General features: G+C 36.9%; 1 protein-coding gene across 2 annotated transcripts in view; it reads right to left on the bottom strand.

Annotated features, from left to right (window-relative positions):
- The window catches only part of KIAA1958 (KIAA1958 ortholog), a 170871-nt gene that overhangs the window by 19167 nt on the left and 136023 nt on the right, over positions 1–15681 (bottom strand). For both annotated transcript variants that reach the window (XM_024757260.1, XM_024757259.1), the window contains one exon: positions 2526–2698. In XM_024757260.1, the coding sequence (XP_024613028.1) occupies positions 2526–2698 (173 nt within the window). The remainder of the gene's footprint in view (positions 1–2525; positions 2699–15681) is intronic.

Raw genomic sequence — 15681 nt, forward strand, 5'->3', positions numbered from 1 at the left:
TTTTTTTTTTTTTTTTTTGGCCAGCCTCGGGCAGTTTCCTCACATGCAGATGTTGATCAGTACTCAGCTGAATATTTGAGACAGAATAGCTTCAGTTCTCTCACGTTCTCTTTCTGTGTAGCTCTCTACTTTCGAATATTCTGTTATGACAATTCTAGCCACCTGGGTCTCTCTGGACTCAGTTCCATTTCCTCAACTCAGCAAATCTGCTGGGCTCTTCCTGCATGCTCCCTCCCTGCACCACAGCCCTGTAGACTGTTTCAAGGCAGCAAGCTGGGGCACATGTAAGACTCACCTTGTTTCCCATCTCTCAGAGATCACTGCCCTTCTTTGTGTATTATATAATACCTTGCAAAACATTAGTTATATCATTTGTCTGTTTTTTGGTTGTTTCTGGCAGGAGAGTAAATCTCCTCCAAATTGGCTGGAAGTGAAAGACTTAACTGATTTTTCTCCTGGGCATGGGTTATATGTTCCCACTTCTTCCTATGTATAGTAACTGTTGATTGTACGCTAGAAATTGTGAATTTTACATTATTAAATTCTGGATTTGTCTTATCTTTTCAATGAATGCTATAACTTCTTTCTAGTTGTTCTCATGTCCTCAGCCGCCCTGACCTCTGATTTCTGTCTCCGCTCAACTCAGCAAGATTGCCAGGCTCAGTTTGGGTTCCCCTCCCTTTAATGCAGTTTAAAAATTGTCTCCAGGCAGAAAGCCTGAGAGGTGGTCAAGCAGCCATCTTAGGGATCAAGTCCTGTGCTGCCTGTTCTGTAGGAAGAGTTATTTCATTATATATTATGCCCAGTTTTCTAGTTGTTACAGCAGGAGAGCAATTCTGGACCCTTCTATTCCCTTATGGCCACAAGTGGAAATTTCAATTTATTTTCTAATCTGCTGGATCATTTTGATTAGTATGTTGTTGCTTTTTCATTTTTATAATTCTTTTCATTCTTTCAACAAACATTTCATACATCCTTAACCTATAATCTACTATCTAAAGTCCCTGGTGTCTAAATCTGTTCTTTGTTGTTTCTATTCATTCTCATTCATGGTGATTTATTTCCTTAAGTGGATAGTGATTTTTTTTTTTTTTAATGAGCACACATTTAGTTGGTCTTAATCTGTGAAAAATCTGAGCACCTATATTTTGGATGTTTCCCTTCAAAGATTATTAGCATATGACCCTGCAAGGAGCCAGGGTACTGACCAAGAACTTCTTTAGACACCTTCAGGGTCTGCTCCTCAATCAAGGATTCATCAGTTTAGCTCCCTGCCTCTTCCCTTCTTAATGATGTTATCAACATAAGCCCTTAGGAAGAGCCCTGCCTTTCAAACGTGCTTACTGCTCACACTGCTCCTGTTTTGATCCTGTGGATGGCCCCCTTTCTTTCTGCAAGTACAGCAGAAAGGCCCCTCACAGTATCTAGGGCACCATGCTGCCAGAAGTAGAAACCTGGATTTCCTATTTCATCTCTTGTTGGTGCCCTAAACACATCACCCAAACCTGGAGATGTCACCTGCCCTTGCGCTTCAGTTATGACTTCTATTTGTAATATCTTTGAATCTATACTACCAGCTTTAACATTTCCCCCATGTTTTAAGTCCCACCTTCCCAAATGCTTATTTGACATATCCATCTGGTAGACATCTCTATTATCTAAACTCAACATATCCAAATCAAAATACATCTTTCTGTTCTGACTCTACATGTCCAAGAATTTTCCCTTCTATTCACAACCCTCAAACATTTCAAGTTGGAAGAGATTCTAAGGGTTCATTTTACAACTGGGGAAATTGAGGACCAAGAATACTAAATACATTTTTGCTCATCACCTCCAATTAATTGCTCTATAATATTATGTTTCTTATGTTCCTTCCTGTTCAAAAAAATTCAGTGTTTCCCTTTCACCTAACCCTTAAGACATTTGCAGATCTTATGGTCAGAGTGTTTTTATTATAACAGTCCCTTCTCTGCTGCCCCCCCCCCCAATAATCCTTCAAATAAAATCTCTCCTTACAAACAAACACAAAAACAAAACAAAACTCCAATGGTTTCCCAACATTCACAAGATTTCAGCTTGCCATTTAAGGGTTGTCAAAATCCAGTTCTATAGCCCACTACTCCCATATATGAAACCTCTGCTGCAGGCAAGTGGGTCTATCCCTCTAATCTTTACTCTTCCTTATGTGACTCAGCCTAGAAGACCGTTGTCTTCAATTCTGTTGAAACCCTACCTCTCCCTCAAAATACAGTTTAAATATCAATTCCTTTGCTAGTCTCAACAAACTGAAATTAATTTCTCTATCTGAACAGTTTTGGCATTTCTGATCTATAAATTCCAAGAACACGTATTAAATTCTGTTTTGTACTGTGGATATTTTTCTTTCTATTTTATGGTCTTTCAAAGTTTCCTCAGGCAGAAAGTACCTGTTCCGTGTTCCCCACAATACTTAGCACAGTGCCTGGCACATGGAAGCTCAGTCAAGTTGACCAAAAGGAGAAGTAAACTTAAGGGTTTCTTACCTTGGTGATGTCTGTGTGATCTTTGAGCCCATTGGTCATACACCAATATCGCCACACATTCAGGGCATACCGTGTTGCTTTGGTCGTATTTGGGCTTACTGCACTGGTACACAGATCATTCAAGTCATCATTCATATTAAATACAGGAAATTTGTTGAGCTTAGTAGAATAGGCTAGAAACAAAAACAATAAAAGGCATTAAAATAATTTGCCATTCCCTCCTTCACAGAATTGTATCTTTGGATCATGTTAAACAGGAGAAAACTCCTAAGAGATATAACATGTTAAAAAATGAAATTTCTATCAAGTATACATAAATTAGAATAAATACAGTAGGGAACAATGTTTATAGCATGAAATCGATGTAGTAACCATGCATTTAATCCCAACAATTTTGCCATATGTATTAACTGATATACTAATGCAGGCATTACAATAATAGAAGGGAAAAAATGAATGCAGAAAAACAAAGAATGTTCTATCTAAAATTTTCACTGTAAAAAAATAGCATTTATGTTAACAACAATGACAAAAGGATAGAAAGAAAGGAAGACAAGTTATACATCCTTTCTCTTTTCCTTAGCACATGAAGAGCTGTTAATTCTCTGCAACATATAGTCTCAAATATCTTATTTGTCATCCTGGACAGTGCTGAATTAAATGGTATTAGCATATTTCTTTATTTCTTTTCACAAATTGATAAAGAGAGAGAGATTTCAACCCTGACTCCACAACCCATCAGCTAGCTTAGAGTCAGAATGGAAGGTCAAGTAGAATATTAGGGAAAGAGGGGGATGCTCCAGAGAGGCTCACATTGTCTCAGAGGAGAGCAAACAGATTTTAAATTGCAATTGTTGCTGCAGCCTGTGGATCAAAAACCACATTCACAGAAAGATAGACAAGATGAAAAGGCAGAGGGCTATGTACCAGATGAAGGAACAAGATAAAACCCCAGAAAAACAACTAAATGAAGTGGAGATAGGCAACCTTCCAGAAAAAGAATTCAGAATAATGATAGTGAAGATGACCCAGGACCTTGGAAAAAGAATGGAGGCAAAGATGGAGAAGATGCAAGAAATGTTTAACAAAGACCTAGAAGGATTAAAGAACAAACAAACAGAGATGAACAATACAATAACTGAAATGAAAACTACACTAGAAGGAACTTGAATTACCATATGATCCAGCAATCCCATTACGGGGCATATACCCAGAGAAAACCATAATTCAAAAAGACACATGCACCCTAATATTCATTGCAGCACTATTTACAATAGCCAGGTCATGGAAGCAACCTAAATGCCCATCGACAGACGAATGGATAAAGAAGATGTGGTACATATATACAATGGAATATTACTCAGCGATAAAAAGGAACGAAACTGGGTCATTTGTAGAGATGTGGATGGATCTAGAGACTGTCATACAGAGTGAAGTAAGTCAGAAAGAGAAAAACAAATATTGTATGTTAACATACATATATGTGGATATATGCGCATATATGTGGAACCTAGAAAAATGGTACAGATGAACTGGTTTGCAGGGCAGAAATTGAGACACAGATGTAGAGAACAAACGTGTGGACATCAAAGTGGGAAAGCGGTGCAGGGTGTGGGGTGTGTGTGATGAATTGGGAGATTGGGATTGACATGTATACACTGATGTGTATAAAATTGATGACTAATAAGGACCTGCTGTATAAAAAAATAGATAAAATAAAATTCAAAAATTAAAAAAAAAAGGGTCTCTCCCTCCTAGAAGCAGGGTTCATGCCATGCTCCCTTGCAACCCTCCCTCCTCCGCCCTCCACCTCCTTAGTATTGATGAGGTCTGGGCTACAAAAAGAAAAAAGAAATGCAATTGTCAAATTACTTCAGATGAAGACTGGTGTTCCTCAATGTGTCCACTTTAAATACTAGTCGTCAGAGTAAATCCACAACTATTAGCTGGCCATGCTTCATACTCTGTAATCCACTAACACTGGGCTTAAACTGTTGAAATTGTTGTCTTTGGATAGGAAAAAAAAAAATCAAGGTAAACCATCTCACAAGTGCCAACTTGTACTTTATCTAATGGTTCTGACCCTCTCTGGAATGTTTCTGTATTCAAACCAGGCACAGAAAGGCTGAGAAATAGCAAAATGAGTTAAGGCATTACCAAGGTGATATACAAAGTGGTTTCATCTAACTCAACTCGTCTTTCTCTGCTCCCACTCAGGAACTCCAAACCACCAGCCTCTTGTTGTTCTCTAGCCTCTGCCTGTGCCCAGGACACCCACATCACACCTTCCCTACACTTAGCCTGAGAAATCCCTCCATGGTCTTTGTACCAATCAAACAGTATCTTTTTTCAATTCCAATTCCAATTGCAAACTCACATCTATGTGATCTTTCCCCATACAAACCCAACTCCCTTATTCTCTCCTTCAGTATGAGCCCCAGATTTGCTTTATTATTCCTTGGAACTAATAATCTAATTGTGCCCAGAAGATCTCTTCAACTGGTTTATATGCTCCTTAAGACTGTGTCTTCACCCTTTAAGTCTGCTTTGAACTGCTGAACACACAATCTGCTTTAATAAATGCTTATAGCAAGAGAGCAGTAAACAGTGCTAGAAATGCTTTCCAAAGCAACTGAGTCATGCAGGCATATTGCTCTTACCACCCTCCTAAGCTGACATAACTCACATTATTGCTGGGACTTGCTTGATATTAATGAAAGGATTCTAGTATAAAATTTACTATCATTGCCTCTAGCCCTAACTGAATGCTTACTATATGCCAAGAGTTATGTACATTATCTGTAGTGTCTAAGCAACTTTATACCTCTTTTACAGGTAAGGAAACTGAACCTCACACATTTAGTAACTTCATACATCACTCATCCAATATTTACTGAGGTACTCTCTCTGTACCAGGCACTGTGCTGTCCCAAGTCATGGAGTTGGCAAGTAATAAAGCCACAGTTTGCCCCTGGGTCCTGCTGACTCTATGCCCTGGTCACTACAGCAAAGGAGTCAGGTACTATAGGGATAAAATGCTTAGTAAGGAATACAGTTTAGATATTAGCCACTTGTGCTTCTGAAAAATGTCCTTGCCTCCCAAATTTACTCAGATTAACCTTCATAAGTCTGATTTAGTTAAACAACCACTATAGCTTTTAAAAACAACAACAACAAAATGATTTATTTGCAACACAGCCTAGTCCCCATCATTTTATTTTTTTGGCTGCTGCGGGGCTTGTGGCATCTTAGTTCCCTGAGCAGGGATGGAACCTGGGCCCTCGGCAGGGAAAGCAGGAATCCTAACCACTGAACCACCAGGGAATTCCCCCCATTACTTTAATATGCAGAGGAGTAGAAAAGAGTCACACTGCAAGATAGGATGACTAAGTTTAATTATTACATTAAATAATTAAACGACCTTAACTAATATATTTTTTTTATCACAGGACAGAGACGGTACACTGAAAATGGAAACCAATGTCCTAGTATATAGAGAAACAGGGAAAGAATGCTTGTACAGTTACATAATGGGAAAGAAATTTGTGAAAATGAAATGACATATACGATTCCTTCGTGATTGTATTTAAGGATTATGTTTATTTAACCGCTTTTTAAAAATTTTGAGTAAAAGTTCTAGTGTTACAGTGCTGAGGACATTTTTAGGAGAGTATATTGATGGAGAAACAAACAAAAGTAAGAACTTATAACTGAATACAGGGAAAAGAAGGGACTACTAAAGAAGGATTTGAATTTTTTTCCTCACTAGAAAACAGGCAAACTCTGAGCTGAAAGTTAGGAAGAGCAGGCCGTGGGAGTGGGAGGGGACTATGGGATCATGGCAGTGTAACCTAAGGACAGCCAGATCTGAATGATTATCCTGCTTTCTATATGTAGCTGCCACTTACATCATTTACAGGACAGTGTGTAAAGTGAGGGAATCTGCTGTGGAAGGCTACCCTCAAGGTCAGAGAGAAAAGGGGCATTGCCTCAGGTAACTCTGGGCAGCCCCATTGGACAGAGAGGGAAAAAAGGAAAGCAGCTACAAAAAGCAAGAAATCCCCAAATGTACACCATCTCTCAGGTAGCACCTTCCCTGTGTCTAATCTGAGAGAGTTCCTGTTTTCCGTTCATATACCCTGCAGGGAAGCATATTCATGGGCTCTTCTTTGTCCACTCATTACAGCTAGGTGAAGTCTACCTGCAGAACCCTGTGCTTAACTATTACCTGCAAAAGTGAGCACTGCCCAGGTTCAAACAGGAACCTTGAATAATGTCTAAGGAAATCCCTATAAGCTATCAATAATGATAAATCTAGACTTTCATTTTAAAATGTGAACATACAAACAAGCATCACTTGGCAACTGGGGTAAACTAAAAGCATGGAAGTTACCACATTACACAAGCAGAGCAACTAATTTCACAGCCCCTATCCTCCCCCTGAAAACAGACTTAATTCAGAAAACCAAAGAAAAAATTTAAAGGATAGATACATAGATTTGAGAGGATAATGCATCCTTAAAACAAGAACAGCTTTCATTGTAGAACAAGAAAGATCCTGGAAACTTTAAATGATTGAAAAAACATATTTTAAAAATTCTGAGAAGAGCTGAGTATGAGAATGAACACGGCTAAAGGACATATTAGTGATTAGGAAGGAATTTTCCCTGAAGGGCAGGCAAAGTAATAAAAAAACTGATAATTATGAGAGTGAAGTTAAGAAGCATGGAAGACAGACTATGGAGAAACAAAATCCATCTTATAAGAATTCAAGAGAAAAGGTTATAAGAGGATAGGATAAAATAGTCAAAGACATAATATATTAAAAGTTCTGTTAATCAAAGAAAGATTTTAATCTTTAGGGTGTTAAGGTTCATGAACTGTCAAACAGACACACTGAAAAGACACATATATAAACATAACTTGGTGAAATTTCCAAAATCTAAGAACCAAAAGAAAATTCTATAATCTTTCTGGTAGGGGGGAAAAAGCCATCAGCAGAATAATAAGAATTAAATTTTTCATCTGTGATACTAAAAAACAATGACTCAGTCTCCTCAGAGCTGTGAGGGAAAAGGACCATAAGTGAAGAATTCTAATACCTAGCTAAAGTATCATTCAAGGCAAAAGAAAGATATTTTCAGTCATGAAAGAAGTAGCATCCAAGCACCCTTTCTTAAAAAAAAAAGTTAGTCGTGGATATTTGCAAACAAAATGAAAAATGAATCAAAGAAAGGGAAAGATACTGGGTACAAGGTATAGTAAGAAGCAAAAAATTACTTCTAACACTGAGAAATGTAGCAAGTGAGCGCGACACAATTGTTAAGAAAAGACTGTGAAAAGAGATGGGGCATGATAGAACAAAATCTTGAACTAAAACTCCCCATAATTTCAATAAAATAAGGGAAAAGGGGAGAGGAAAGATAGAAAAAATATGATTAAGATCTCATCCTCTTTGGAAAGGATAAAAAGCAAAGAGGAAAAAAGAAGGGAGAGATTACCAATGTTAATTAATTTTTATATTAAAAATATGTGTTTAAATCTGTTAAAAACAAAACATGAAAGAAACAACTATTAGAATGGATATAGGATTTTCAAGTAAGAGTAAATAAAGGAGTATCAGCAGAAAAAGAGTTCAAAACAAAAATCCAACATCTGCAATCTATCAAGCAAAACTTGGGACAAGTTAACAAACAAAATAAAGAACCAAGAAAGCAAGCATGATGTAAAGAAGACATACATATGGCCAACAGGCACATGAAAAGACTCTCAGTAACACTAATCATCAGGGAAATGCAAATCAAAACCACGAGATATCACCTCACACCTGTCAGAATGGCTCTTATCAAAAAGACAAGAAATAACAAGTGTTGGTGAGGATGTGGAGAAAAGGGAACCATTGTGCACTGTTGGTGGGAATGAAAATTGGTGCAGCTACTGTGGAAAAGAATATGAAGTTTCCTCAAAAAATTAAAAATAGATCTGCAGTATGATCTAGCAATTCTACTGTTAGTAGAAATTCAATCTAGTCGAAGAAAACAAAAACACTTATTTGAAAAAATATATACAACCCTATGTTCATTGCAGCACTACTTACAATAACCAAGATATGGAAATAACCTAAGTGTCCATTGATGGATGAATGGATAAAGAAGGTTTCTCTGTGTGTGTGTGTGTAATACTACTCAGCCATAAAAAAAAGGTAATGTTGCCATTTATGACAACATAGATGGACCTTGAGGGTATTATGCTAAGTGAAAAAAGCCTGTGAAAAACAAATACTGTATGATCTCACTTATATGTGGAACCTAAAAAGCAAAACAAACAAACAAGACAAAAACCAAAACCCAGACTCATAGATACACAGAACAGACTGGTGGTTGCCAGAGGGGAGGGAGGTAGGGGGGTTGTGAAATGGGTGAAGGGGATCAAGAAGTACAAACTTCTGAGGGATTTCCCTAGTGGCACAGCGGTTAAGAATCCGCCTGCCAATGCAGGGGACACGGGTTCGAGCCCTGGTCAGGGAAGATCCCACATGTTGCGGAGCAACTAAGCCCTTGCACTACCACTACTGGGCCTGTGCTCTAGAGCCCGTGAGCCACAACTACTGAGCCTGCGTGCCACAAGTATTGAAGCCTGTGTGCCTAGAGCCTGGGTTCTGCAACAAGAGAAGCCACCGCACTGAGAAGCCTGTGCACCGCAATGAAGAGTAGCCCCCGCTCGCCACAACTAGAGAAAGCCCATGTGCAGCAACGAAGACCTAACGCAGCCAAAAATACATAAATAAATGAATAAATTTATATAAAAAAAATAAAGTACAGCATGGGGAATATAGTCAATAATATTGTATTAACTTTGTATGATGACAGATGACTGTGGTGATCATTCTGCAATGTATACAAATGTTGAATTACCATCTTGTACACCTCAAGTTAATATAATATTGAATGTCAACTATACTTCAATTTAAAAAATGTTGTCAGTCTACATAAGAAACAAAACTCAGCTATATATGTTCTTTACACATAGGAATTAATAGGGTATAAAAGTTGAAAGCAAAAGGATAAAAAAATAAGGGTATACCACGTGAACAATAAAGAAAGGAACGCTGGTATAGCTATACAGTATCAGACAAAACAGACTTTAAGGCAAGAAGCATTCACTACCAGAAATAAAAAGAGATGTTTTAAAATTCAACAGAGAGATACAACAATCCTAAATTTGTATGGACTTAACAATACAGCCTCAAAATATAAAAAGCAAAACTTGAAAGAATTTAAAAAAGAAATAGGCAAAACTACAACTAAGGTTTTAATACATCATTTTACATACCTGACAGAACAAGCAGACAAAACATTGTACAGATATAGAAGATATGAATGATGCAAGCAACAAACTGGATGTAATTGATATACAAAGAACAACATAACAATGGCAGAATACACATTCTTTTCAAAGGTACATGATACTTTTTTTAAAAATTGAAATATAGTTGATGTATAATATTATGTTAGCTTCAAGTGTACTACATAGTGATTTGACAACTGCATACATTATAAAATGATCACAAAGTTATTACCACATTACTGACTATATTCTTTATGCTGTATATTACACCCCTGTGGCTTCTTTGTTTTATAACTGGGGTTTGTACCTCTTTACCTCCTTCACCTATTTCACTGCAGCCTCTATCCTCCTCCTCTCTGGAAACTACCCATTTGCTTTCTGTATCTATGAGTCTGTTTTTGTTTTTTGTTTGCTTGTTTGTTTTGTTTTTTAGATTCCACATGTGAGATCACACGGTATTTGTCCTTTTCTGACTTATTTCACTTAGCATAATACCCTCTAGATCCATCTATGTTGTAGCAAATGTCAAGATTTCACATAACCCTTTTACAAAAATAGAAATGCTAGGACATAAAGCTAGTCTCAACATTTCAAAAGATTAAGTCATTCAGAATACCAGTAGAATTTTTAAAAATCAGAGGGAATTAGGAAATACTTCAAAATGAATGATCATGACAATGTAATGTGTCAAAGTTGTGGGATGCGGTTATTACAGTGCCTACAGAGAAAATGATAGCATTAAAATTCAGAAGGAAGATTGCGTATCAACTATACCAGGAAATTATAAAAAGAGAAACAAATACAACCCCAAAAATAAAAAGAAGGAAGCAGTACACATAAGAACAGAAATCAATGAAAGAGGAAATAAACTTACAATAAAAAAAGTAACACTGGCTTCCCTGGTGGCGCAGTGGTTAGGAGTCCACCTGCCAATGCAGGGGACACGGGTTCATGCCCTGGTCGGGAAGATCCCACATGCCACAAAGCAACGAAGCCCGTGCGCCACAACTACTGAGCCTGTGCTCTAGAGCCCGCAAGCCACAGCTACTGAGCCCGTGTGCCACAACTACTGAAGCCCGCGCGCCTAGAGCCCGTGCTCCACAACAGGAGAAGCCACCGCAGTGAGAGGCCCACACACCGCAATGGGGAGTGGCCCCCGCTCGCCGCAGCTGGGGAGAGCCTGCGTGCAGCAATGAAGACCCAACACAGCCAAAAATAAGTAAATAAATAAATTTATTAAAAAAAAAGTAACACCAAGAGATGGATTTGAAAGACTAACAAAATTAACAAACTTAAGAAAAAAAGAAGAGTCTGTGCAGTTCAAACCTGTGTTGTTCAAGGATCAACTATAATGCCAAACCTAAAACTTCTGCTAGAGAATAGAAAAAGAGGGAACACTATCCAATGTCTTCTATAGGGCAGCATAACTTTTCTATAAACATATGACTAGAGTAACACAATAAAATTACAAGCCAGCACAGCTCATAAACACAGACCCAAAATCCGTAACACAAAATGAGCAAATTGAATGCCTACCTCACACCTAAACAAAAAAAGCAATTCCGAACGTATTACCTAAATGTGAATGGTAAAGCAATAAAGCTTCTAGAAGGAAACACAGGAGGCCATTTTTTTATTACCTTGGGGTAGGTATATACTTTTAAACAGGACATCAATATTATTACCTCAAAAGTGAAAATTTGATAAATTGGATTTCATTAAGATTAAAAAGACATTTATCAAAATGTACCATAAGGAGAGTGAAAAGGCAAGTCATATATATAGTGGGAGAAAAGTTTTGAAGTGCATATAATTGACAAATCAAATAGAAGGCAGATAGTCCAATTAAAAATGGACAAACTTGAATGGGCACGGCATAAAATAAGAAATATCATTTATATTTCAGGAAATATAAATTAAAATATACTCATCAATATGTCTAAAATAAAAAACAAAATATGCAAATATCTAGTGTTGATGAGGGTGTGGAACAACAGGAACACTGTTACTCAGCTGGTAGGACTGTCGGTTTGGACACTTTGGAAACCAACTGGCAGCATCTACTCAAGTTGAACAAACACACATTCTATGATCCAGCAATCCTACACCTAAGTATATACCACACAGAAATGTGTACGTGTGTACTAAATGGCCTGTATATATGAGTGTTCACAAAATCATAATTAATAATAAATAGGGACTTCCCTGGTGGTGCAGTGGTTAAGACTCCATGCTCCCAACGCAGGGGGCCCAGGTTCGATCCCTGGTCAGGGAACTAGATCCCACAGGCATGCCGCAACCAAGAGTTCGCATGCCACAACTAAGGAGCCGGTGAGCTGCAACTAAGGAGCCCGTGAGCTGCAACCAATGAACCTGCCTGCCGCAACTAAGGAGCCCACATGTCACAAATAAGGAACCCACGTGCCACAACTAAGGAGCCGGAAAGCCACAACTAAGGAGCTGTCAAGCCTCAACTAAGACCTGGTGCAACCAAATAAATAAATATTAAATAAATAGCCCCAAACTGGAAATAACCCTATGTCCATAAATGGCAGAATGCATATGAAACTGTAAAATATTTATACAATGAGTTATTATGTAATAAAGGAGGAATGGACTACTGGAACAAATCATATGTACAAACATGGATGAATCACACAATGTTAAGGAAAAGAAGCCAGGCACAATAGAGTACATTGAAATGGTCCATTTATATAATTCAAGAACAGATGAAAATGACTCTATGGTGAAGTAATATAGTGGATACCTTAGGGAGATAACAAAGGGAGGAGGCCACACGAGGGAAACTTCTGGGGTTCTGTCTTCCTCTGGGTGGTTACAGCAATACGTTTGCTTCATAAAAATTTATCAAGTTGTATGCTAATGATCTGTGCACTTTTCTGTTTTAAAATTCAATAAGACAACTTTACCCCAAATCCTTAAAATTAAAAATGTACAGGCATATCTCAGACATATTGCAGGTTGTTTACACAATAAAGCGAATATCGCAATAAAGGTACACAATTTGTTTGGTTTCCCAAAGTGAATATAAAAGTTATGTTTACACTACACTGTAGTCTATTAAGTGTGCAATAGCATTATGTCTAAAAGAACAAACGTACGAACCTTAATTTAAATGTACTTTGTTGCTAAAAAATGTCAACCAAAGTCTGAGCCTTCAGCGAGCTGTAACCTTTTGGCAATAGTGACATCAAAGATCACTGATCACAGATACCATAACAAATATAATAAAGAAAATATTTGAAATACTGCCAGAATTACCAAAAACATGACACAAAGATATGAAGTGAGCAAATGCTGTTGGAGAAATGGTGCTGATACACTTGCTTGATATAGGGTTGTCACAAACTTTCAATTTGTAAAAAAATGCAGTATCTGCAAAGCTCAATAAAGTGGACTGCAATAAAATGAGGTGTACCTGTATATACAAACTTAATAAATGAAAAGTTATACCATGTACCTGTATGGGAAGGCTCAATAATATAAAGATTTTTAACTTCTTCAAGTAATCTTTAATTCAATGTAATTCTAATTAAAATCTCCCTCTTTGTTGTTACTTGTCAGGTTGATTCTAAAATTTATCTAGAGAGTAAATGCATAAAAAAAGGAAGGCAATTTTGAAAATAATAACTGGCAGGCCCTGCCCTGAAAGATAAAAACATGTACTATAACACTGCAATAATTTAAAGTGTTAAGTAAGTTCTGGTAAAGAAATAGACAAATAGATTAATGCTACTGAATAGTCCAGAAAAGGTCTGTGTAAATATGCAAACTGAATATACAGTCACCCAGGACCTGCCCCACCCTGACCCCCACAGATACCAAAATCCAAGGATGCTCAAGCCCCATATAAAATGGCCTAGTATTTGCATATAACCTATGCATACACTCCTGTATACTTTAAATCATCTCTAGGTTACTTATAATATCCAATACAATGTAAGTGCTATGTAAATAGTTGCCTGGCAGAAAATTCAACTTGGAACTTTCTGGGATTTTTTTTTTTTTTTTTTTTGATCCGAGGTTGGCTGAACCTGCAAATGTGAAACCCACAGGTACAGAAGGCCAACTGTATAATAAAGGCTCCAATTAAAATTGCTGGGGAAAACATGGACTCTTCAGTAAATGCTTTAAGAGAGTAAGCTATTGAGTTGGAAAAACAAAAACGAAGCAAATAATGTAAAATAGATAGCTAGTGGGAAGCAGCCGCATAGCACAGAAAAATAAAAAAAACAAAAAACAAAGCAAATTGAGATTCCTATTTCATACGACAAGCAAATAACACATTTCCAAATGGATCTATTTTCAAAAAGCTGTTTCCATAAAGAAGACAATTTTCATGATTTTGGGAATAAGGAAAGCCTTTCTCAGTATGACACAACCTAGAGGTGTAAAAATAGATTAACAAATCAGACATAAACATTCAAAAGTTCTGCACTGAATAAATTTTAAAAGACAATAAACAGTCCTGGAGAAAATACCTATAACAAAGTGACAAAGTCCATATGAAAAGGTTCTCCAAATCAACTGGAAAAGACAGGCCCAGAATATGACACGCAATTATTCAAAGAAATACAAATAACAAAAAGCAATAGTAATCAGACATTATAATCAAAATAGGATGTAATTCATTTGTTAGATTGGCAAAAATACAAAAAGGTCCATATCTAAAGACTGCCCTAAGATATGGGGGAACTTGCACTAGTATAGAAAAAAATTGCAAAAATACACATCACACTGGTTAATAATGACTTCTCTGGGATTTTTAAGTTTTACAATATTAATGTATTATTCTTGCAAATTTTAAGAATCACTAGGACTTTAGAAATGTATATATAGGAAAAATAAATTAAATGTTCTTTTTATTTGACCCAGGAATTCCTCTTTTAGAAATTTATCCTAAGGACTTAACCAGAGATATGTACAAAAATGTATGCTCAAGGGTGTTCTTTAAGGCACATTTATAAAAGTGAAAAACTTGAAACAAACCCAAACCAACAAAAGAATTGTAAAATAGATTTTGGTACAACTGTGAAGTGAAAAACCATGTAACCATAAAATTATCACATTTTCAAAGGCTAAATACCTTTTAAAATGTAAAAAACAGTAAAAACAGTTTGACTACAATTTTTGAAGTACATTTATGCATAAAAAATTCCAAAATAAAACACGAAAACATTAAAAGTTGTTATTTATGTGTAGTAAGATTCCTGTGATTTTTATTTCCTATTATTAGTACTTGCCAAATTATTCACAATGAATATTTATTTATTGCCTTAACGTTTTTAAAACATTATAAACTTTAATAAAGAAAATGCTTTTTAAAAAAACAATAGTTCTGGGACTTCCCTGGTGGCGCTGTGGTTAAGAATCCACCTGCCAATGTAGGGGACATGGGTTTGATCTCTGGTCTGGGAAGATCCCACATGCTGTGGAGCAACTAAGCCTGTGTGTCACAACTACTGAGCCCACGTGCCACAACTACTGAGCCCGCCTGCCACAACTACTCAAGCCCGCGTGCCTAGAGCCTGTGCTCTGCAACAAGAGAAGCCACCACAATGAGAAGCCCGTGCACCTCAATGAAGAGTAGCCCCCGCTCGCCACAACTTGAGAAAGCCCACGCACAGCAACAAAGACCCAATGCAGCCAAAAATAAACAAATAAAATAAAAATCCTTATTAAAAAAAAAAGGGAACACTATTCAACACAAAAGACTGGAGAAAGTAAATCAAATTCAAAAATAGTAGAGTGAATCAATAAAAATAAAACAAATTAATGAACTGGAAAA

The sequence above is a fragment of the Neophocaena asiaeorientalis genome, unplaced genomic scaffold (genome assembly GCF_003031525.2).
Source record: "Neophocaena asiaeorientalis asiaeorientalis breed wild unplaced genomic scaffold, Neophocaena_asiaeorientalis_V1.1 scaffold432, whole genome shotgun sequence".
NCBI classification, from domain to species: Eukaryota; Metazoa; Chordata; class Mammalia; order Artiodactyla; family Phocoenidae; genus Neophocaena; species Neophocaena asiaeorientalis.